The sequence below is a fragment of the Mustela lutreola genome, chromosome 6 (assembly GCF_030435805.1).
Source record: "Mustela lutreola isolate mMusLut2 chromosome 6, mMusLut2.pri, whole genome shotgun sequence".
In the NCBI taxonomy this organism is placed as follows: Eukaryota; Metazoa; Chordata; class Mammalia; order Carnivora; family Mustelidae; genus Mustela; species Mustela lutreola.
The window spans coordinates 26,187,980-26,213,759 of record NC_081295.1 but is presented as its reverse complement, the minus strand read 5'-3'; the positions used below and the strand labels follow the sequence as shown (position 1 = coordinate 26,213,759).

At 42.9% G+C, this 25,780-nt stretch overlaps 1 protein-coding gene across 1 annotated transcript in view; it reads right to left on the bottom strand.

The window, feature by feature from the left end:
* Positions 1–16,556, bottom strand: part of PREP (prolyl endopeptidase) — a 113,771-nt gene extending 97,215 nt beyond the window's left edge. Inside the window, exons 1-2 of the mRNA XM_059176980.1 lie at positions 16,254–16,556; positions 11,079–11,153 (exon numbers count right to left, since the gene is read on the bottom strand). Of these exons, the coding sequence (XP_059032963.1) occupies positions 11,079–11,153; positions 16,254–16,298 (120 nt within the window). The 5' untranslated portion in view covers positions 16,299–16,556. The remainder of the gene's footprint in view (positions 1–11,078; positions 11,154–16,253) is intronic.
* Between the last annotated feature and the right edge of the window lie 9,224 nt (positions 16,557–25,780).

The window sequence follows — 25,780 nt, the reverse complement described above, 5'->3', positions numbered from 1 at the left end:
TGTCTGGGCGCCAGTAGCTTCCACCGCCTTCTGTCCTAGATAATGTGCCTTACACCTCTGTCTGTATTCCAACTATGCTCACTCCTTTCTACATTCTTATGTAAAGAAACCCTATTCATTTTACAAGCAAAGTCTTTCCATCATGTCTTCTCTATGGCAACAGTTAATAGAGTAGTCGTGAGCCCAGGCAAAGCAAATAGCTATGAGGACTGAGTAAAACTTCAACAGGCAAGGCCCATCTTTCCCTACCCCATGGAAGAGGCTACTGGAAAACAATCAGAGGAAAGCAGATGATTTATAAGACAAAGAGAGATAGGCCTCCGGAAATACGTACACTCCTGGATTGAGCTCTGCCCAAAGGCACGTACACCCTGGCCACCAGTTACGGGAGCCATGCAGCTCCTTTTTTGTATGAGCTAGTAAGCTGGGCTTCAGGCACCGCTAGTCAGGAGTCCTAACATAGCTCTTCCAGGGGTCCTGCTGTTGGCTGGGCAGGGTGAGGTCAGCTGAACACGAGCAGTCCAGAAGAGGAACTGATCAGAAGCTCACACAAGTCCTGGCTGGCAAAGACTGAAAAAAAGGATTATCTACACGAATGCTGTCTCATCAGTAAATGAGAAAGTGAAATTAAACTAAATGTTCACATCAAGAGGTTTTAAAGTAACAAAAGAAAATAAGAACTTAATGAACCAGAAAACTAAAAAGTATAACTTACAAGTCCTTGAACTGCTTCTTAAAAAAAAAAAAACAAAAACAAACAGATTCAACCAAAGCTCTGGCTAACCTAATCATTAAAGGGGGAGAAATGGTACAGAAATTCAAAATTAGAAAATGATAAAGAAATATAGACATATACAGAGTAGATCCAATAATGTAAGAAATACTACACATAATCCACTGCTGGTCAATTTTAGAATCGTGACGAAATGGGACAACTTTCTAGGAAATACAAAGGACTAAAATTAATCCAAAAAGAAAGAAGACCTGAACAAGGTAATAACCATGAAAGAGAAAACGAGCCCAAGAATTAATGCAGCAAAAGGACTTGTCCCCAAGAGCTCTAAATTATCACGCAGATCATTTCTGTGCTATTTCAATTGCTCTGCGATAAAGGCAACAGCAAGCGTTTATTAAGCACTGACTTGAGTCTACCACTTTGCTGCATGTTTCAAAAACAGCAGTACTTAATTTTCACCACAACGATACATGGTAGTTTTCTCCAAATTGTAGATCAGAAAATTGGAAGTTCAGAGCTGTTAAAAAATATGACCAATGTCACATCTGAGGAAATTGTGACATAAAGATTCAAACCAGTCTTTCTGCCTCCAAAGCTGCTCATTAAATGATCCTACACTATTGCCTTCCCGTGAATAAATAGGTTCTAAGATCTCTACAGGTTCTCAATAGTTGCTGGGGGGAACAGGGTAGAAAGAAAATTCTAGAAGAGAGACACGTTAGGAAGCTACCAAATGTCTAGGAATGCCTTGCCGGAGCCAGAGCAGCGTCAGCAGAGATCTAATTTTTTAAAAAAATTTAAAAATAAATAAATAAGCAAGGCATGAGATTTTACAGAGGCAGAACTGAAACCCCCCAAGAATCACACATATGACTAAACAGACAGCTGATTCCAATGGCCACAATGCTGTACAATGTTAAACAGGAGAGTCCTAGGTGGCCTTATTCTAACACATGCCTTGGTTTCTCCCAATGAAGAAAGAACCATAAACACTGCCCATCTAATCTATAAAGGTGCTAGAAACAGTGAGGAATCTACTAGAATTTTGGCACCTTGAAAGCAGACCCCATATAAATCAAAGGTATTATAGCAGTTTTCCTAAGCTTTCTGGACCTTAATTATCTGGTGAAGCGTTTGGGAAAGAGATTTCTACAGCTATCAGATGCTCCAGAATTACGGCTTAGACACTCACATTTCACTAAGTGCCCAAGGAAGATTATTTTTTTTTTATGACAAAGTACTTTGTTCCCTGGACATGGCAGTGTGAGGTGGTGAATGGATTTTAGACACCTAAGTTTGGGGGCAAAAAAGAGAGGCTGGGAGAAGTCAGTTATTTCACTTCTTCAGCTGTTAGCTCTTTATCGACAGGCTTCCCAGACACCCCAGCCTTTCTTAAGGGAACACTGTAGATGATTAAGACCAAAGCCAAGTTAATTGTCCACAGGCAAGATATCAGTGTTAAATGTATTTAAGCAATCTAAAGTATTTCATCAGTGGTCTGGGGCCTGCTTTTCTAAAATGGAGCTTTCCCTGATGGTGACCACAGGGGGCTAGTGTCCCAAACTCTACTCAGATGTGGCTCAGTGTCCTTTCAGCACTGACCTGTAGCAGCTCAAAGGTTAAGTGGCTTGCCCACCCCCAAATCACTGGTTCACCTGTGCTGGCATCTAAATTCCCTGCCCACAGGGGCCACATCTGTCTCGCACAGGTCAACATAGGCTAGGGGGAGTTGGAGAGGGACAAACCCCCATGGAGGGGGAAAAGAGGGTGAAACCCACAGACCTGTGACGTTTGGGACAGCCAGCATCCATTCTTCTTTTCCAGCGTCCTTCCTTCTTAACAGACAGTAACTCCAGGTGGCTTTCAACATTACAGATGCCAAAGAGGGTTCCTGGGGCTTCTACCAAATTTCTCGAGGCCACAGTTCAGCCAAGGAAAGACTGATCACATATCTGGAGTTCGGTCAATCAAACCTCCCTCTCCTGGGACAGTCACGACGCAAGGGACAGAGGGTTGAATGAATGAAGATCATTGATAGCATTAACAGTGCTGGGTGAAAAGTGGAAATTCCTGCCACAGAGCCCTACGACTATCTGGCTCCTGCCTACTCCAAGCCTACCCCTTCAGTCCACCCCAGGAGCTGTCCTCACCCTTGCCATAAATTCCCTATTTGCTGAAGTTGGCCAGAATCCATTTCTGCTGCTTGCATCAAAACCCTGGTTATGGAAGGCACGAGGAGAGAGAAAAAGAAGGGAGCCAGCAGTACTTAGAAAAGAGGATGGCCCAGTACCAGCAACTTCCTCAGACATTTTTTTTTTTTTTCTTTAAGAAAGAGAGTGGAGTAGGGAGGGAGAGAGAGAGAATCTTAAGCAGGTTCCATTCCCAGCACAGAGCTGGACACGGAGCTTCATTTCATGACCGTGAGATCATGACCTGAGCTGAAATCAAGAGTCAGACGCTCAACCGACTGAGCCACCCACATGCCCCATTTCCTCATACTTTTGATGATTATCCCATCCACAGATCAAAAGGAAGTTGTTCCCTACTTACATATTTCATCTGTGGACTTATGAGAAGTATGTTTACAAAGTACCATAAGGGTAAACATTTCCAGAGGAGGTGGTGAGATATTTAACACCTTACAAGTCTTGGAGGTTGACATAATATGTGGTTAACATATTTACCTAAGGCAGTTCCTGTTTCCATTCAAGAATGGACAGCACAGGAGTAATTCTGAATCCAGACCCTTACACGGAACATCAATGAACGGGTGGAAGAGTATTTTACAGGCCAGCTTTGCCTGTGGAGTTCAAAAGGCCCCAATTAAAAGGGGTTCCACCTTTAAGGTAATCTTTGCCCTTTGTTGAATCATCATGCTTTAGAACACAGAAGCCTCACTTATGAGGTCATAGTTCCCTGGAAAAACACCAGCATCCAGAATGTCAAGCACATTCTTCTGAAAGACGTAAGCTTCCAAAGGAAAATCCTGCTTAGTTTCCTGGATGAGATGAAAATAAAGAGAAGAGTCTTGAAGTTGGACATTCTGACTAAGGAGCTGGAACACTCGAGTCTGAAGGTCCAGTGCTCCGGCCCGTTAAGCAGCAGCGCCCCACACTGCACCATCTTTGCACAGACCTCTGCTGCGTATAAAAAGCGAAATCTTCTGTGCATTTGCTGACTTGAAGGCCACGAACACCTTGGAAGCCAGATGAACAGATTATGATCATACTCATTTTAGACATGGAAAAAAGGAATCCGGGCTAGGGTAGCCTGCCATGGACAGAGCACAAGAAAATGGAGGTAAAAGAGCTCGGATTTGTGTTGACTCCAGTTCCATTTGGCAAATGCCCTCCGCCTCCACATGGCCTCCCAGCGGAAAGGCCATGAGGAAGACCAGCCGCTCACACGGTGAAGGTACTAGTCGCGAAGAAGATACTCATGGCCTGTCCTGAAGTCTCCAGAGAACATGGGAAACCAAACCAGTCTTTTATGCTTTCAATTGATTTCCAGTAAACTTTATCTGGCTCAGAGACAGTGAATTCGCCCGTCACAGCACGGGAAGTCCTGGGGACAGGCTTCTACTCCGTCGGCTCTGCAGCCTGGCAGCCCAGTGGCCCGACGCACAAATGCAACTGGGCAGAGGAGTCTTGCCTCCCAGCTCCACGCTGGCTCTTCCACAGGTTGGCTCTGGCTCCGGACTAGGAAAAGCATAGTGCCCAGGGAGATGGAGGCCAGACCGCTACCAGAACAGAGCAGGAACTCCTCACACTACATGCTCTTAGGGTTAACCTTCAACAGTGAAAACAAAAGCAAGCAAACAAGAAGAGACCTCACAGAAGGAGGAAGGATGTCTTTCTGAAAGCAGGTGATGACCTCCCTACTGACCTCCGTGACACTGCAGTACCTACACTGAAATTCTAGCCATCCTAGAGATGATCAGAAGTCCTTTAAGATTTAAATCTTGCCTGCCAGGAAAGGAAATAGTGCAAGGACAGGGGAAGAGAAAGGGACTTGACCAGCTGTCTTACTCTGGAAGACTGAATGACTCCTGCTCTCCTCTCTGATTCCGGGCCCCTTATCTATTCCTAGGTGTGATGAGCTAGCAACCTGTAACTAACTCTTCTGGCCAATGGGGGAACGGGAAGGAAGAACAAATAATGTCCTAGGGAAGAAGACCTATGTTGCGTATTCCTTTGATCTTCTCTGAAACAGATGGTAATTTTATTTCATTTTATCAGAAGGCATGAATATAAATAAAAATGACTCTTTGGTTTTGTTGTTGCTGGTTCTTACTAGCATTCTTCTCTCATGATCCACCAAGGAAATGGAATTGTTGTTACTCTCATTTTGCCTAGGGCAGCTCTTAGGGAGAAAAAAAAAGTTGGCCATTAGATATACACAACTGATATTCTATACTTAGTTACTCCTGTAGCAAAGTCCCAGGACGGTTTCGGGGAGAGTCAGATCTGACAATTAGTTACAGTTAAGACAGCTATCCCTTGAAAGATTGAATGCTTCCTTCCTCTGTGTATCCCCCTTCTGGTAACTCAGTAGCAACTTCTGGAATATGCAACTAAGAAGCTGGAGCCACAAAACATGGCGTGAGACTGAGAGACTCAAGAGCTCAGGAGGACACTGCTTCTATCTGGACCTTGGGGCTGCAAAACCAAGCCCAATGATGTAAAGACAGGAAGTTATCGCTATTGGGAAGGGGAGCAAACAGCGCGGTGTGGAAGGACACCACCACAGCGGGTGGTGAGGCCAGGACCAATACTCATTCACTGGTCCCAGGGAGACCACCAGCTCAGCCGTGAAAGCGACGGAAGCAGAGTCCGGGGAAGCAAGCAGCAGAGCAGTCCCCCAGGCAGGACACTCGTACATCTCCACGACTCCCCCAGATATGTGGTCCATGTGAACAGTGAAGAACACGGGGTTGGGAAGTTTCTGGATTTGACAAGTGGGCCGTGGCTGCTCATGACGGAGGCTGGTCTGTACTGATGGGAACAGTGACAAAGGCAGGTGGCTCAGCTACGTCAAGGGGTGTGGAGAGTAGCTTGTGGACAGGCGGAGGAAGAGAGGGAGACAGACCATGGTAAGATCTGAAATAACGTCTGAGCAGGGCACCTCCCAAGGGGCCAGGACACCAACAGAGAGGAAGAAAGAGGTTGCAAAAAGCTACGGCAGAGTGTGGGGCTTGGGGATTGCTTGTTTGCCACCAGAAACAAGAACGAAATCTAGAAAGTTTAAAGATGAGGCTTTAAACTCTCCACCACTGCACGTTACTGCCAGTGCATGGAGGATGGGGGAGTGGGGCCTGGTTATGAGACTGAAGGTTCAAATTAACTTCGGGGTCAAAACACCGACGTGCAGGGAGACTGCTCCAAACTGCCTCCTACGACGTGTGTGGGACACGCTGGCAACGCCTGTTGAAAGGAGAGTATGAGCTAACTGCCTGCTGGGCCTGCCTGTTTAGTCCTCGAATCATGTGAACGACTGCAAACCTCCCTCCCTAGCCCTCCCCGCTGAGAACTTCTAAGGTGACCCTGGTGTTCCACGTATGCCAGTGAGATTTCACTGCGGTTCAGATGCTTCAAGAGGCAGGCCTAGGTCTCTAAAGTATGCTTAACCCAGAGCTGTCCCTTTATCTGATTTTTGTGGTTGAGTTCCTTTTCCCATATAGATTCTCCAACAATCGTTTTTATAAAGGTCATTTGTAAAGTTGCAACTGTTTGGAGCACTGGAATTTTGCATCCTTCTGCCACTTAATAACCTACCAGAAGCACTTTTTCAGATTAGTAAACAATCTTTACAGCCCAGCATTTTAACGGATGCATCTACTAATTCACTGAGCAGATTCAATATATTCTACTAAAATATTACCCTACTGCTGAAAATTTTTCACTATTAGAAATAACGGCCCAAACTGACCCTTTCTGAGATCTCCGTATTTCCAAAATGGCATTGTTACTCTCGCAGGAGGTGTGAAATCTCTTTCATTCCCAAGTGTTTGCTTTTTGTTGCTATCAGATGGGCTAATTTCTCATTATTAGTGACATATATGAGAGGTAACAGTTTTTTATTTTGTACAAATTATTTTGTACATACTCTACTGAATCATTCTAATAAATTTTCATTTGTTTCCCTTAGATTTTCTAGATTATATATAGATTATATATAATTATATATATATATATAATCTAATTATATATTATTAGATTTTCTAGATTATATATCCTATATAATCTATAGTGAATAATAATTTTCTTTTCTCCAAATTTTGGTTCATGTTTTATTGTACTGATCAAAGCTTTTGTAAACATCTAAAAATCGTAGTGACAAGAGACATTTTAGCCCACTATTTAAGTTGTTTTTGAATGAGACGTCATCTTGATAAAGCACTTTATTTTTAGATTTCCTACTTTATTTTTAGATTTTCTTTAATTTCTGATATTAATTATCTAGCTTTATTAAATCCATTTCTATATTAATATTAAATTCTTCTTCATTTCCTATGATAAATTCTGCCTTCTTTTAAATCTACTAACACTTATTTACGTTCTTCATATTCACACGAAGGACTGGTCCATAAATCTTCATTGTCCAATACACAGCACTAGCCACGTGTGGATTCTGAGCACATGACGTGTGGCAGCTCAGGACTGCTATGTGCAAGAAATGTAAAATACGCACCGTGTTTCAAAAACTTAGTCTCAAAAAAAAAAAAAAAAAAATATGTTAATATTTTATATTACCTGTTGAGATATTAATATTTTGAAAATACTGATTACATAAAATATAGTACTATATAATGAATTCCTCCTGTTTCTGTTCACTTTTTTAAATGTGGCTACTAGAAAAATCTGAATTATGTATGTGGGTGGTATTATATATCTAATGGGCAGCCCTGGTCTGTTTCCTCTTTACCAAGTATCTCAAGTTTTCATGTCAAGGTCGGATTTACCTCAGAGAACCAAGTGAGTTGTGCAAGATCTTCTACAATCTGGAACGTTTGCTAAAATGGGATTATATGGGCCTTGACAGCTTGAAAGGATTCGTCTAGATTCAACACCCTCCTACTCTAGTTTTTGAGAATTTTTTAAGCTACAGGTCTGTTCTGATATTCTTTTATAAAAGATAAAGCCTCAACTGCCAGGCACTGTCAGAAATGGATAACCCACATTAAATACCAGATTAAATCAAAGATCTACTGATAGCATTTCAGATTTTAGTATAAAAGAGCGACGTATGTTCCTCATTTCCTGGCTGGTTTTTATTGAAAAAAGCAGCCTTAGGGATACGCGGGTGGCTCAGTCGGTGAAGCAACCGCCTTCTGCTCAGGTCATGATCCTGGGGTCCTGGGACAAAGTCCCACATCAGGCTCCCTGCTCAGTGGGGAGACTGCTTCTCCTTCTCCCTCTGCCACTCCCCCTGCCTGTACTCTAATAAATAAATAACATCTTTAAAAAAGAAAAGAAAAAGCCTCTTCTTCTTTGTTTTGGAGGCTATGTAAAGACAGTCCTCTTCACCAAGATCTGACTAGTCCACCTTTGTGTGTATGTGTACAACTATGAGCAGAAAATGTTCACCTGAAAAGCACACCCTACCCTTTTCAGTCTGTGACCAAAATTTAACCCCTTAGAAACCAGATGACATACTACTTATCACTAACCAACCTGTTTGGAGCGAAGTGAGAAAGGTGTGCAGGGACACTGCAGAGGGGAGGCAGAAGCTGCAAAGCTCCTCTGACACCTGAGCAAAGCTGTATGCGCAGGTTAGCCTGGGCATGGGGGCCGGCCCATGGTCCTCGCAGAAGGCCCACAAAATCCCATGGCAGGCACACACGGGAATACATTCCTACAGCTTGCATTCCCAACGCCAGAGTCTTTTTTCTTTTATTATTTTTTACTGTAAAATTGATAACCAGCTGTGCCCCCTGATGCCACTCCTTGCTCCACACCTACTAGACCAGTGACCTTGGACTTAATCATTCAGTAACTCAATTTCTTCATCTGTAAAATGGGGAAAATAAAAAGATCTATTTTAGACTTAGAGAATTAAATGAAACGGGGTATGCAAAGCTACCAATAAAGTGTCTGGCACAGAGTAAGCATCCAGTAAATGTACACCATGAAAGTAATAGTGTACACTCATTAGCTGTTAAGATCACTAGCAAAGTTTCATCTACTAATAAGTGGCTTGGCAACCACGGGACCAGCCAGTATCAATTAAGGAACAGCCAAGTTTATATGTTATGTTCATTAACACATAAACTAAAACTGGGTCATTCTGATCTTGTTGAATCCCTCAATCACCATCAAAGCTTGAAGAAATCAAGGCTGTATCCATGACCCCAGACAAAGACATCATCAAAGAGACAGTCGTTGGGGACACTCTTCTCAGAGAAGCCCAGGAAGCTCACTCCCTTCCCTGGGGCTTCTCCTTCATTACAGACTACGCAGCTACGCGACTCCCTATCGCAGGCTCAATCCCCACCCCCCCCAGCTCAAACTAATGCTGGGTGAGGTGGGGCGTGGCAGGGTGGAGGGGAGGAGGCAGCCCCACACCTGCTCCCTGCGCAGTCTCGCCTTTCCTGCAGAGCTGGAGCCTTCGCCCACTCCGAAAGATCTCCATCAGTTTCTCATTCTGGAGTCTCTACTATTCCACCTCTATAACCAGTGCTTCATGAAAACCCAAATACCAATCATTCTCACCCAGGAGAACTTTGCCTTTCTTAAAGTCAGGAAAGGGAGAGAAGAAGGATTACAAGTACTAGGGAACACCACTGGAAAATCTCAAAATGGCGGCGTGCTTATTTCAAGGACAAAGGTAGAGGAGAAGTTGTAAGGGCTTCTGTAGTGAGCGAAAAAGGACAGACATGCTAGGAAGAACAGGAGGGTGACAGAAAGGGAGTGTATTTAACACTGCTTTTTGAAAAATGGGAAATGTGTACTCTGGGATTCCAAAGAAGCTCACATGAATTCCTGGAATAGAAATAGTATACATCTTCCCATGTGCTAAGTAATACATAAATATAGTTATAAAAAGGAGTCAAGGCACTTGAGACGGATTGGAGAAACATGATCTGCTCACCAAACAAACTAATTAACCACATACAGTATAAGTAAGGATGAGTCCCAAATGCCAAGTCCTGGGCACTCCAAGGAGAACAGAATATCTGTAGGACATAGCACTGAGGTGTGACTTCATTAATGAAATGAGACTTCAGCTCAAAATACTATGTGTTTCAGGGCACCTGGGTAGCTCAGTCGGTTAAACGGCCGAATCTTGACTTTGGTTTGGTCATGATCTCAGGGTCCTGGGACTGAGCCCCACATCAGGCCCCACACTCAGCAGGGAGCCTGCCTGAGGACTCTCTCTCCCTTACCCTCTATCCTTCCACTCACTCATGTGCTCTTGCTTGCTCTCTCTCTCTCAAATAAATAAATACATCTTTAAAACAAACAACCAAAAAAAAAAAACCTGAGTTTCTCTAAAAGAATAGGAAAGCTTTGTATTTTCAGACAGAACAGAAAATTCTCCTCTCCACCCCCTTACTTCTATAAAATATAAGAATGTTCTTATATTTACCATTTGGTTTTTATTTTATTGTTGTTCCATTAAAATCAATAAGTAATTCAAGACCAGCATTCACTTTTAAGACCTGATACTTGTTCAGTATACAGTTGAGCTTTCGATAGTACGGAATTATAAATGTATTCTCTCTTCCTTATGATCGTCTTAATACCATTTTCTTTTCTCTAGCTTCCTTTATTTTAAGAAGATAATATACAGTACATATACAAAATGTGTGTTGACTCTTCTTGTTATCGGTAAGCCTTCTTGGCAACAGCAGACTATGAGGAGTTAACTTTTTGGAGACTCAAAAGTTATAACTGGATTTTCAGCTACACTGGGGAGAGGGGTCAATGCCACCAACCCACAGGTTGTTCAAAGGCCAACTTTACAGGATTTCCTCTTCCTTTGGAAAAAATGTTTTAGGCAACTTTCCCTTCACATTATTTTATGTTTTCATTTTTACCTGGCATTTTACTTCTCATATTTTCATTTCAAATACTTGGTTCATCGGTGTCACCATAAACCATAAACATTATTGCAAACATTTTTTATTTTCTCTGGGACTAAAATGTTCTCATCTTTCACCCATGAATCATTTGACAAAAAGTGGTAGCACCAACAGGTTCCTTCACCACCCCACGGAAGAAAACACAGGAAGATACCAGGAAGGAAAAAGCCATAGCTACTGATGGCTAGGGTTTGGCCATCGGTACTAAGGTACTAAGGTACTAAGTCCACCTCATCTTTAATTATAAGCCCTAATTACCTTTGTCTGCTCGCTGTCTGGGTCTTCAAGCCAAGCATAAGGGTCATAAATCTTATGTCCATGATAATCCTGTACCTGCAACAGATAAAATGTGGTATTGAACAATTAGTGTCTAACCCCCAACTGCGTTAGTATTTTCTGAATGTAACAGAGAAAACAGGAGGACAGGCAAAAATACCCCAATTGGCTCACTGGCAATGTGTCTGCCCAAATTACCACATGAACCAAAGCTGGCAGGTTCTCAAAGGTGTCAAGCCACCCGCCGTGAAAAGCATGTTTTAGCTGGAGAGGAAAGAAAGATGAAAGGTCAGAATAGGGAACTGCTCTGTCTGTACAACACAAAACAAAGGCCTGCCGCTGTGCTAAAGAAACTTGGAAATGTGTGGTCAGTGGCAAAGCCCAGAATCGCACAATGCAGCCGGGACACAAGAAGGGCACGTTTGTAAAGGAGTTACCACACACGTGCTTACACTGGCTTCTCTGGCTTCTTGTTTGTTCCTGCTAAGCTTGTTAATGATTAGAAAATCTCCCTACAATATATTACATGATAGGTTTTGTCTTTAAGTCTCAACTGCCAGAAAGCAAGTCACCGATGTGCAGTAGAATGATTCTAGTTGATATCAGCTAAAAAAAGCTGACTTGGGCACAATGAAAGAACATTCCTAAAACTGAAGCCTTTCTTCCCTTTTGTGTATTGTTATGAAATGCTTATAAAAAAAGAGGCACAAAGGCATCACCCAATCAGACTAGTCTGCTATTTGAAGAAAGACGATGGCTTAGTGCAGGCAGGGTCTGGCTGAGGGGAAGGCTTCAGGAGCGTCCATGGGAACTGACCATCAGAAACACCTTCAAGCTTCTGAAAAGCCACATCCCCGTGCCTGGCCTCAGAAACTGAGCGAGCCTGCCAGAGAGGGCAGGAGTCACCACTCCCCAGGTGATCATGCCTAAAAAAAAATTCCCAAGGGTAGAGGCCGTTATGAAATCTCTCCGTTTCATACTATCCTGATAAATCTAACTGAAACCACATGGACAATATCTTTCCAGGAAATCTCTCTGAACAACTTCAACATTCCAGCTACAGTTTCTTAGGAAGGTTTTTGGGAACAATACCAGGGTCTCAGATGAATCTTTAACTCCTAGCTTTGTCTCGAACATCAGAAGGTAAGGGCTCCTCCCTAACAGAGAGAAACAATGTCCTGGGAACGGAAAAATCTGCTGCTTCTACTTCTGGTCACAGTTCCCATGTGGCTGCTGGGCAGGTGAGAAGAATCTCCTGGTGCCTAAAACCCTGGGCTTTCTGCAAAGGGCCTTCATCTCACTGCATCTGGTGAGAGCCAGATGAGAGAACACCTGGAGAAATGCACACCTGGAAGAATAGGCAGTTGAAGCAGAACCCTCAGAAAATGTTCTCATTAAACAACTGACAAATGCAAGGGACTTAACACCAGACTAAAATCTCTCCTTATGAGTTTTCATAAAATGACCAACTTTTAACCTTCATGGAAAACCTCTCTAAATTGTAGCTGACTGTTACCACTGAACGAAAACTTACCTTCGTATCTGCAAGGCTTTCATATTTTACACCCCCTGAAGTGGTTTTCAATATGCTTAAAAAACTACCTTCTCCTCTCTGACAGTAAGAAATCTGAAAAATTTAAAGTTGTAAAGGATCTTCCAATTCAACATTTTTAGGAGCCACGACAGACAACTGGCAACATGCCCAGGGCCACCCCGAGTTCAGAACCAGGGCTAGGACTAAAAACAAACTGCCCACAACTTTTCCCCAAATATTCCTTGGAGGTGACACGCCAGGTTTAAAAATGGTCCTCAATTATGATGTTACTAAAACTCAAGACGGTTCTATCGACTTAACTTGTCATAAGAAAACAGAAAAGATTAACAGGAAATCATGTTAGTTTTGCCTAATACTAGGTCCAAAGCAATGAACATTTGCTGACTATCCCCACTGTTGTGCCTAGTGTTTTAAGGCATCCTCGTAAGAGGGTGGATGATATTTCTAGTTTACAGAGTATGGAATGCAATTCACAAAGACAAGCAAGCACAAAGGGCTACAGATTTACTGTTCACTTGGAGGCTACTGTGGACTATAAACACCAAGCCACAGATTTCAGCCACAGTATCTCACTGAGAGGCTCTTACTAACTTATTTTCCAGGTGAGGAAACTGAAGTCAGATAGTTTAATAAACAGTAGAACCGTGACCCTCTATAAGCCAATCCCAAAGCCCGTGCACTTAAGCTCTTGCTAATGAACCGGGCCAGTTGTAAACTGGCAGGCCCACCCCTGACCCAGAGCCCAGGGCTGCCTCCTGAATGGTGTTTACCTCTGAGGAAACAGCCCCATCTCCCTAGCACCAGCATTACCATCTAAAACAGACTGAGGTCAGCTGTGCAGCAGACATTTTTAACCAGGGGAGGAAACGCATTCTCCCCAGGACAATCCCAGGAGCCAAGGGCCACCACCCTACTCCCCTGCCCCATTACTTCTTCTACAAGACCATTCCCTATAAGTGATCTTATAGCCACATCCCCCGAACTCAAGTTGTGCAGTGTCTGACTCCATCCGATCTAAGTTTGCCAGCCATACCTCATCTCCCCCCAAAGACTTTTAAAAATAGAGCCCTGACAAGGCACTGTTTCTATTCAATATTTTAGTTGTACTATTCAGTAGCTTACCTGCTGACTTCAGGGTAAATTGCAGAGTCCTGCACACAGCAGGCAAAGCCCATCAAATCTGACCTTTCTTTTTTTTTTCCTTTCCTTTCCAGCTCCCATCCAAGCTTGTCCACCCATGGATGGTCACAATGGCCTCCCTGCCATCCCACAAACAAGTGCAAGTCCACAACTGTCCAGCCCTATGTAACTATGATTTATTTTGGTCACACAGCCAGGAATGTCCTTTCTACCTTATCCGACTGGCCAATTTCCAGGCTCAACGCACATATGATCTCTTTGCCCTGTGGAAATTAAACCCATTCTCCTGGGTGTTCTCCACTCACCCCACACACTCTTCTAACCCCTGGAGCATGCCTGAATATTTCCTGACAGCAACACGCTGGGGGAATGGATGATGGCCTTGCACTGCAAGTGTCATGGTTTCCAAATTTCTGCTCATTAGGGCAGAAATCCACCAAAAATGGTTGCATACTCCAACCCCACAGTTCAGCAGAAGACTGCTGATGTTCAAGTGACAGAGAGAGAGCTGCAGTAATTTCTAGCACCTGCTAAAGAGAGAAAAAACCCTCCTAGAAATCAAGGCTACCATTTGAGTAAATGCGTTAAGTCTAGCCTAAGGTTTAGTAATCAAGGCTCTGTCACAGGAAAAAGATACCCCATGTAGGCTATCAGGGCTGGTGTAAGTACACTGCGAGAGCCACAGAGCAGAGCCCAAGCTGGACCAGAGCTACATTCTCCTGGCCATGAGGCTTAGGGTTTTCATGAGTTCTCTGGTGAGAAGAAACTGGAGAATATTAAAATCCATGTCACCTTTTGAGTTAATTGTTCATTACTGTTTTAATGGTTCATAGTCTTTTCGATGTCTTCATAAAATTCTCACTTAACCCTTTCTAGAACTGCAGGATTCTGGTAACCCAAACGGAAAAACGAAGCAAGGAGCGATCCCTACTAAAAACAAAATAAGTCTAAAACGACACTTACCAAGCCACACAGTAGATAGTTCTTTATATTTTTATCTACCCTGAAAACTCAAACATCCCAAAGAACCAAAATGAGATATTCACATGTCTTCTGATTACTGAAGTCTGGCCCACTGCGGGGCTAGACTGTCATGTGAATAAATGAATGACGATCTTCTTACTGCAAACATTAAGTCCTAAGCCCTGTGGCTAGCCAAGCCAGCACTAATATTTCATATATGAGAAAGAATGCCTATAACAGGTAAGTGATCTCCCCAAAGGCATCCAGCCAGTGAGCTGCAAAACCAGAACTAGCACTCAGGTCTTTTCCTCTTTTCCATTCCGGGCAGATCACTTTACTCTTCATACACAAAGGAAACACAGGAATACAGCTTCTTGGGCCGTGAGAGTAAATTTAATAATCAAGCAGCTGAAGAGACTGAGAAAACATGGTTACCAGATGGCCACTGGTCAAAGAAACCGTGAATGTACAGTGCCACTTGGAAGTCTTAATTTGAAACAATATGTCCTTTACTCTAAAGTCTCAGTACCTTTTAACCCAAAGGAAATGTGCTTTGAAGTACAGACTTTTTGGCATAAATCAGGTCAGAGTAAGTAGAAAAAAACTGTATGTATATATACAATTTTTTTAAAATTCTGATTCTATTTTAAGTTATCTGAGAAATTTGGCTATTCCTAAGAGAATCATGCCTACGAGGTCTGGATTCACTCCAGTTCCTAAGATGCCAAATTAATTTTTACACAAAAAGGGTGTTTGCCCAGATTTCCACCCACTAGATCTCAACAGTTACCCTGAGATAATCTACAGCTTATGTAAATGACGGCTAACCCCTCCACTAAGCAAAACAAACTCATTCTGAGAAAGGCCATCCTCTCTCCCTTCTAAAGGCCTCCTCTCACCCCCATTAACTCCTTTTCTCGTTTAGGAAAACTTGGATCCACACTGCAACCCTGTGGGGTCACTACTCCAATCCTTGCCATTACTCTGTCTCATCTCTGCATCCCCGGCGGCCTGGGGCAGGGCAGGCACTCAATACACATTTTAAAATAGAATGAATGAACTTAAGGATTTTAAGTCTGGAAGTTCAAAAAGTTTGCTTTTGTTTTAAATTTTACACCATCCACTCACATGCACACTTTCTCCTACCCTATTCGACCAAGAGCCTCCTCCAGTCAAAAAGCGGGGACACGTTCCGTCTTCCCAACCCCGTAAAACGCCCATTCCTACCTGGGCGTCTGCCCTTGACCCCATTGATTTTTCGGAGGCGGCCCAACGGGCGGCTGACCCCAGGCTCCGCCGCCACCAGGCGGCCGAGGACGGCCACCAGGGCCCCCGCGGCTCGGGAGGAACCGGGCGCCCCCGGCCCCTTTCTCGCAAACAAAGGCCGAGGGGGAGGGGAGGGACGCAGGGGGCGAGGGGCTGCGGGGAGAGCACTGCGGGCGGCGGCAGACGCGGCACCCGCGGCAGGCAGCCGGGCGGGCGCGGGCTGGGGTACTCACGGCGGTCTCGTCGCGGTACACGTCGGGGTACTGGAAGGACAGCATGGCCAGGGGCGGGCGGGGGGCAGCGTGGGGGCGCGGGCTGAGGGCGCGAGCGGACGGGGCTGGCCGCGGGGCGAGGCTGGGACGCTGGCAGGGGCCGAGCGGGCGGCGGCGGCGACGGGCGGCGGGCGGCTCTCGGCCAGGGCTCCCACGACCGGACCGGCGGCGAGGCGGCGAGGACGTGCTGGAAGCAGGAAGCAACTGCCGGCGAGGCCGGGAGCCCCTCCCCGGCGGGCGGGCCCAGCGGCGGCTGCGGCGGCGGCAAGAGGGAGCGGGCGGCGCCGTGCGTGCGCCGGGCCGGGCGCACAGCTCCCTCTGCAGGAGCGCCGGCCGCGCCCGCGCCGCCCGGGCACACGGGCCACCCCGCCGAGGCCGCGCCGCAGCCACGCCGGCCCGCCGCCCGGGGGGCCACCTCGCCGGGCACCCGCCCGAGACGCACCCGCGCCGGCCGGGGACACGGTGCGGGGCACGCGTCCGGTCACGCCGGGCGGGGGCCACCACGCCTCCTCCCTCCCGCCCTCCCGAAGTCTCTCGCTGTCAGTTTAGCCGTAGCCGCGCCGGCGGGAGAGTGAACAGCCGGGGTTGCTTATTAATTGATTCCCCCCTCTTCCCGTTCCCGGGCGCGGTGGGGCGGCAAAGGGAGACCTTGCCTCTCCCCAGCTGTGACAGCGGAGGGCTTGGGGTGGCCTAATTTTCAGTGCCTACGACTCCGGTCTTGGAAGGGGAGGAGTAATGGCTTGTGATAACCGTGAAGGAAACACATCTCCCTTAACTCCAACACCCCTAGTGGGCACTGGGTGGTTGGGCATCCAGATGACAGAGGTGCTTAGAGGTTTTCGTAGGACAATGGGTGAGCCCTTATCTGAGCTTTGCCAATTGAGAGGGGACTAAGGTGGGAGCATCTAGGGTCTTTTGATCATTCTGCCAATTCCTTAATTCCGTTCCTGCCGATGTGTTCGTTTACTGAGCACCTACTGTCATTCCTGTAGGAGAAAGAGTAGCAGCCAAGATGCTTGACCTCCAAGTCATGACGTTTGAATAGTTCTATTTCTTCATCCTTGGGCTGGGTCTTGCTTTCTGGACCATCGGAAAGAAGCTTTATAGCCCCCACCACGAGAGCTGTTGTATGTGTCCTATGTGTTATGTACTGCTGACTTCTTTAAAAAGTCCTGGGAGGGTGGCATGGGTGTGACCAGAAAGTCCTTCCTGTCTTAAATTCCAAGTGGACGTGGTAAGGGTTGTCAATGCGTATGTTCTGTTTCTTTTGCATTATCCCAATTCCGTTTCTCAGCCATACTTCAGTGTTTCTGTTCATGGCAAGGTATTTGATAACCATGTTTTGCATCCATTTACAAACCCCCCAACCTGAGAATCGTCAGTTCTGGGAAAGCTCACATTATTGATGCGAAGCTCCGTGTGCACACACACACAGTACTCTGCAGGCCAGCACTCCTGATGCCGGTCACCGACCCATGCCTTGCTTGCCTGTGTCCTGGCCCAGGGACTGCCAGGCACGGCCCCATGCTTCTGCCACTTGTGGGAGGGTTCCTTAAGGGCAGCTCAGGAAGACCTGACCTAGGTGATCCCCTAATAACAATGACAACAGTAACAGTTGATTCTTCCTATATGGCAGGAAATTATCTTACTTGAACTTTATGAGATAATGAATACCCCAATTTTATAGTTGAGGAAAACGGGGGCTGACTTATGCCCATGATTTAACAAATATTATTAAAAAAAAAAAGTCAAAAATAGAGCCAGGATTCAAACCCAGATCTCTCTGATGCCAACACTCAGTCATTATCAAAAATAAGTAGGAGTACTCTGTGGTCTATAAGGACAGCTATAAACAGGTGGAACTTTCCCAGGGTTTCATTTTAGCAAGAAAGGTAGAAATTAGGGGAATTGTGGTACCCAAAGGACAAGTCAAACTTCAGGGACCATCTTCCTTTCCTGTCTAGGCAGGTACTCTGGTACCCAGGTTCTCGGGCCCTGACAGCCAAGGGTTTGCATGCAGCACAGACGGTGTGCAGTGGGCGGCCAGCAGTAGATTGTCTGCGACTAGAATGAGGTGGAGTGGGAGAGGAAGACCCACTCCCCTCTTTTTTTTTTTTTTTTTTGCCAGACTGATTGTACACTACCTACCTTTGTCACATATTTAATAGGGGCTGTCTGCTTTAATCCTCTTGAAAGAGTCCATTTTACAGAAGAGAAATCTCAGCAGCTTTAAAGGAATATGTCTGAAGTTCTCATATTGTTAAGACAGAGCCAAGATTCAAATTTGTCAGTTGACTGCAAAGTCCATGCTCTACCTTGTCTGTAGAAAATGAAGAAATGGAAACGGACATGGAAATTCCAGCTCCAGAATGTTCTTTGACCTCTGACATTTCATGCTACTTCCAGGGAAATTACAGAATTAACTGTTAAAAATTCGTGCTCTATGGAGCACCTGGGTAGCTTAGTGGGCTTTAACCCACTAAGTTAAAGCCCACTTAGTGGGCTTTAACCACTCTGCCTTCAGCTCAGGTCATGATCCCAGGGTCCTGGGATTGAGCCCCACATCGGGCTCTCTGCTCAGATCATGATCCTGGAGTACCAGGATCGAGTCTCGCATCAGGCTTCCTGTTTGGCAGGGAATCTGCTTCTCCCTCTAACCCTCCGCTTTCTCATACTCTCTCTCTCAAATAAATAAATAAAATCTTAAAAAAAAAATCTTAAAAAAAAAGTTCTTTGGAACTTTTACAACTCTGGAATAATTAATGGTGGACGCCTTGAGGTTTGCCCCATTAATTTAAACCAAGCAGGGTATCTGACCTCCACACAAGAGGTTGTTCACCCTGTTCAGCACCTCCATTTTCTCTGGAGTTCCTGAGTAGCAACCAGACTGTCTTTCCGTTTCCTACGGCTTCTGTTATGTAGTCCTCACAGGTATCATCTTGAGTCCATTAATTCTAAAGAACTAAGCCTACAGTCAAGTTCACTGGGCTGGTCTTGTTTGACATTGACAGTTTAACCATTTCACTATATAGACCAGTGTAGCATTAGAGCCTCTAGTAAGTAATACATGCTGGGAAGCATTAGTCTTCAGTCCATTACACTCTGCGCTTTTGGGGAATCAGTATCCCATAAAACCCAAAGAATTGGGTTTCTGGCTAGTTTAGGGTTTGCCTCAACTCTTAGGACAAGCTAAGATCTCTACATCTCTCTGGTTGATAGCTCAAATTCTACTAGCAGACAGCGCTCCCAGCTCCCAATTGAACTTACCATTTTTTCTCCTTTTCTGAAGGGAGCAGGGCCAAGATGCCTCACCCTATTGTTTTTATAAAAGTACTACATGGAGACCTCCAGTTAGGGCAATGAGGCAGACTAGTTAGGTCCTGCTAAAGAAAAGAAAAAATTGTTAAAGAATTGCCACACCTCCAAACAGACTATCCATTAAACAAACAAACAAACAAACAAAACACACCAAAAAAACCCCCAAACAAACAACTCAGGAGAGAGGGAAACGGTAAGGTCACCAGGATAAGGAACTCCAAAGGGCATCACTCACATTGCCTTCTATGTAAATGGTACCCTCTAGAGTTGTACAAAGTAGTTTCCTTATAATCCAAGAGAGATTGCCTGAAAACAAATGACTATTTCTGAATTGTCTGTCACAAGGGGCCATTTTTGAAGAAAAGTAATCTAAGGTAAACCCAGAGGTTTTCTCCAGATTAAATCAACCACAATTTAACTCCCAATCCCAGATCACACAAGGAAACAATACTGGCTTTCAGTCTGTTAGCGTTCAGCAACATTTTCACACTTCCTTGATATCCACTGTGTTGCAAGGGGCTGTGAGCCCAAAAATTATGTTTTCAAAATGCCCTTGTCAGCAAGCTACCTTCTTTTTTTTTTTTTTTTTTTTTTTTAATTTTTATCCATTTATTTGACAGAGAGAGAGATCACAAGTAGGCAGAGAGGCAGGCAGAGAAAGAGAGGGAAGCAGGCTCCCTGCTGAGCAGAGAGCGAGATGCGGGGCTCGAGACCAGGACCCTGAGATCATGACCTGAGCTGAAGGCAGAGGCTTTAACCCACTGAGCCACCCAGGTGCCCCTGCGGGCTACCTTCTATTAAAGGAAGAAAACAGAGATGGCTGGGGGAGGTGGAGAGACACCACTTTCCTCTCTTGGTTTAGGTTCCGACAATGACAGGCACCAGCAGATCATGGGAGGCTTCTAGAATAGCCACACAGTTGAATAGGTGGTAGGGAGCCTTTGGCCCCCAAAGCATCAGCGGCAAATTTGGCAATTTCAAAGGGACTGTGGCTCCCAGGCTCTGGCAGCAAAGTGTAGGCTGTGGGCTTCCCAAGGAGTATGACAGCAAGCAATTAGTAACTGGGGTTGGTGCAGCATCAGTGTCACTGTTCTCCTGGGGACTGCATGAACCACTTAACCTTTTCCCTCTCCAGGGATGCCTGGGTGGTTCAGTGGGTTAAAGCCTCTGCCTTTGGTCATGATCCCAGGGTCCTGGGATGGAGCTCTGGGTCAGCTCTCTGCTCAGCAGGGAGCCTGCTTCCCCCTCTCTCTCTGTCTGCCTCTCTGCCTATTTGTGATCTCTGTCAAATAAATAAATAAATAAATAAATAAATAAATAAATAAAATCTCTTTAAAAAACAAAAACAAAAAAACAAACCTTTTTCTCCTCCAACCTCAAGAGAAAGAGTGACTTCTGAATCTCTAGGTAATATTACCCTTCCTCTTTTAATCTTCCAGGCCATCCCACTTGTATAACAAATTTCTTTTATTAAATTCCTTCTACTTGCAGTAGCTGCCACGGTTCTTTTTATTTCTCCCTACCTAGACATTTTTAAAATGATGAATAAGAATAGGAAAAAAATAACAAACAACATATTTAGATCCTCTGAGGGTTTTATGTACCGGAAAGACCAAATACATATTATAGAACGCTACGATAGGTAGTGTTTCGAGACAAAAATGTCATCCCCTGAATAGTAAATTGCAAGACTGCATAAACATGACTGACCAGATTTGGAAAAACAAGATATAACTTTTAGAAATTAAAAACAAATTAAGTCATGGCTAGGTTAAATATCAAATTAGAAAGCTAAAGGGAATTCATTAACTGAGAGGTAGCTTTGAGGAAGTTATACTAAATGTAACACATACAAAGAGATAGAAAATATGAAAGAAAAGAAATATAAAACATGAAAGGAAGGAGGAAACCATTTGATCATCTCTACATTAAGAAAACAAAATTCCATACCCATTCATTAAATAAACACTCAAGGAAAAATAGGAATAGAAGACAATACCCTTAACCTAATTAAGGTAAACAAAGAACAGAAACAAAGACCAAAGAATCCAACCCTACCACAAACATTTTATCTATTTGTTTGTTTATTTTCATCACAACAAATGCCCTCCTTAATCCCCATCACAGATTTACCCATCCCCCACCCCCCACACCCCCCTACCTCTCTGGTAACCAACAGTTTGTTCTCTACAGTTAGCAGTCTGTTTTTTGGTTTGTCTGTCTCTTTTTCCCCCCTTTACTTGTTTCTTTTGTCTCGTAAATTCCACATATGAGTGAAATCATATAGTATTTGTCTTTCTCTGACTGACATATTTCACTCAGCATTATACGCTCTAGTTCCATCCATTTGCCATTATGTAAATGACAAGATTTCATTTATTTTAATGGATGAGTTTTATATATATATATCCACTATATAACCATATATATATTTATATGTTTATATATATATATTTATATGTATGTAAATATATATAATATATATTATATATATAATATATGTTTATATATATTTATATGTTTATATATATATTTACATATAAATATATGTAAATATATATATTCTTTATCCACTCATCTATCAATGGACAACTGGGTTACTTCCATGTTTTAGCTATTGTAAATAACGCTGCTATAAATATAGGCTTGCAAGTATCCCTTTGAATTAGGTTTTTTTAATTCTTCAAGTAAATACTTAGCAGTGCCATTGCTGGGTCATAGGGTAATGCTATTTTTAACTTTTTGAGGCGCCCACTGTTTTCCGGAGTGGCTGCATCTATTTGCATTCCCACCAACAATGCAAGAGTGTTCCTTTTTCTCCACATCCTCACCAACACCTGCTGTTCTTATGTTCTAGATCTGAGGCATTCTGACAGGTGTGAGGTGCTATCTCATTGTAGTTTTCATTTGCATTTCCCTGATGGTGAATAATGATGAATGTCTTTTCACATGTCTGCTAGCCATCTGTATGTCTTCTTTAGAAAAATATCTGTTCATGTCTTCTGCCCATTTTAAGTTGGATTATTTGTTCTTTGGGTGTTGAGTTCTATAAATTCTTTACCTATTTTTGATACTAATCCTTTGTCTGATACGTTATTTGCAAATATCTTCTCCCATTCCATAGGCTGCTTTTAGTTTTGTTGATCGTTTCCTTCACTGTGCAGGTACTTTTCATTTTGATGTAGTCCAAATAGTTCATTTTTGCTGTTATTTCCTTTGTCTTAGGAGACTCATCTAGAAAAACGTTGCTTTGGCCAGTGTCAGAGCAAACACTGCCCGTGCTCTCTTCAGGGATTATTATGGTCTCACAACATACAGTTAGATCTTTAATCCATTTTGAGTCTATTTTTCTGTATGGTTAAAGAAAGTGGTCCAGTTTTTGTTCTTTTGTTCTTTTTTCCCAACACCATTTGTTGAAGGGCCTGTCTTTTTTCCCATTGTAGATTCATTCTGCCTTTACTGAAGATTAATTGAGCATAGCATATAATTGTAGGTTTTTCTGGGCTTTCTATTCCATTGATCTTTTCATGTATTTTTATGCCAGTGTCATTCTATTTTAATTACTACGACTGTGTATTGTAACTTGAAATCTGGAATGGTGACAAGAAAAGTTTGTTTTTCTTTTTCATGATTTCCTTGGCTATTCAAGGTCTTTCGTGATTCCATACAAATTTTAGGATTGTTTGTTCTAGTTCTGTGAAAAGTGCTATTGAGTTTGATAGGGTTTGCACTAAACGTATAGATTGGTTTGGGTAGTATAGACATTTTAACAATATTTGTTCTTCTAATCCATGAGCATGGAACTGCTTCCATTTCTTTATGTCATCTTGAATTTCTTTCACCAGTGCTTTATAGTTTTCATAGTACAGGTCTTTAACCTCTTTGGTTGAGTTTATTCCTAGATCTTTTATTGGTTTTGATGCAATTATAAATGGGACTATTTTCTCAATTTCACTTTCTCCTACTTCATTATTAGTATATAGAAATGCCACAGATTTTTGCACACTGATTTTGTATCCTATGACTTTACAGAATTCACTTACCAGTTTTGGTGGATTTTTGGTGGTGTCTTTAGGGTTTTCTATATATAGTGTCATGTCATTTGCAAATAGTAAGAGTTTGACTTCTTCCTTACCAATGTGGATGCCTTTTGTTTCTTTATGTGTTCTGATTGCTGTGGTGAGGACTTCCAGCACTCTGTTGAATAAAAGTGATGAGAATGGACATCTTTGTCTTGTTCCTGACCTTAGGGGAAAAGCTCTCAACTTTCAACATTGAAGATGATGTTGGCTGTGGGTTATTCGTATAAGGCCTTTATTATTTTGAGGTATGTTCCCTCTAGACCTACTTTGCAATGTATCATGAATAGATATTATATTTTGTTGAATACTTTTTCTGCATCTGTTGAAATGATCATAGGGATTTTTATCCTTTCTCTTACTGATGCCACCTATCACACTGATTATTTTGTGAATATTGAATCACCTTTGTATCCCAGGAATAAATCTCACTTGATCACGGTCTATGATTTTTTTAATGTATTGTTAGAATAAGTTTGCTAATATTTTGTTAAGGATTTTTGCATCTATATTCATGAGAGATACTGGCCTGTAGTTCTTTAATTGTGGTGTCTTTATCTGGTTTTGGTATCAGGGTTATACGGGACTCTTAGAAAAAATTTGGAAGTTTTTACTCCTCCTCTATTTTTTGGAATAGTTTGAGAAGAACTGGTATTAACTCTTCCTTAAATGTTTGGTAGAATTTGCCTGTGAAGCTGTCTGGTCCTGGACATTTGTTGTTGGGAGTTTTTTGATTACTGGTTCCACTTCATTTCTAGTAATTTGTTTAAATTTTCTATTTCTTTCTGCTTAATGTTTCTAGGAATTTATTTCTTCTGAGTTGTCTAATGTGTTGGCATATAGGTTTTCATAATATTCTATGCAATTGTTTATATTTTTGTGGTGTTGGTTATTATTTCTCCTCTTTCATTAGTGATTTTATTGGGCCCTTCTTTGTCTCTCTCTCTCTCTCTTTCTATGAGACTGGCCAGAGGTTTATAAATTTGTTTGTTCATTTCAAGAACCAGCTCCTGGTTTCAGTGATCTGTTCAATGTGGGTTTTTTTTTTTTTTTTCCATTTCTATATAATTTATTTCTGCTCTAATCTTTGTTATCTCTTTCCTTTTCCTGGGTTTGAGTCTTGTTTCTTCCTTTTCCAGCTCCTGTTGGTGTATATAAGCTTAGGTTGTTTATTTGAGGTATTTTTTTTTGCTTCTTGAGGTAGGCCTGTATTGCTATAAACTTCCCTCTTAGAACCACTTTTGCTGTATCCTAAAGATTTTGGACCATCGTTTTTTCATTTTCATTTGTTTCCATGTAATTTTTGGTTTCTTCTTTGATTTCTTAGTTGACCTATTCATTGTTTTTTTAGTAGCATGTTATTTAACCTCTATTTTTTTGTGCTTGTTCCAAGTTCTTTATTGTGGTTGATTTCTATTTTCAGAGTGTTGTGGTCAGAAAAGATGCATGGTAGGACTTTCTTTGAATTTGTTGAGACTTGTTTTGTGGCCTAATATGTGATCTATTCTGGAGAATGTTTCATGTGCACTTGAAAAGAATGTCTATTCTGCTGTTTTAGGATAGAATGTTCTGAATATGTCTGTTAACTCCATCTGGTCCCCTGTGTCATTTAAAGCCACTGTTTCCTGGTTGATTTTCTGTTCAGATAATCAGTCCATCAATGTAAGTGAAGCATTAAAGTCCCCTACTAGTATTATATTACTATCAATTATTTCCTTTATGTTTGTTATTAACTATTTTATGTATTTGGGTGTTCCTGTGTTCGGTGCGTAAATATTTACAATTGTTATATTGTCTTGTTGGGTTGTCCCCTTTATTATTACATAGCGTTGTCTCTTGTTATAGTCTTTGTTTTAAAGTATATTTTGTTTGATATAAGTATTGCTACCCTGGCTTTCTTTTGACATCCATTTGTATGATAAATATTTATCGCCTCACTTTCGATCTGTAGGTGACTTTTGATCTGAAGTGAGTCTCTTGTAAGCAGCAAATAGATGGGTCTTGCTTTTTTTTTTTTTTTTAAGATTTTTTTATTTATTCATTTGAGGGAGAGAGAGAGAGAGCACAAGCAGGGGGAGAGGCAGAGAGTGA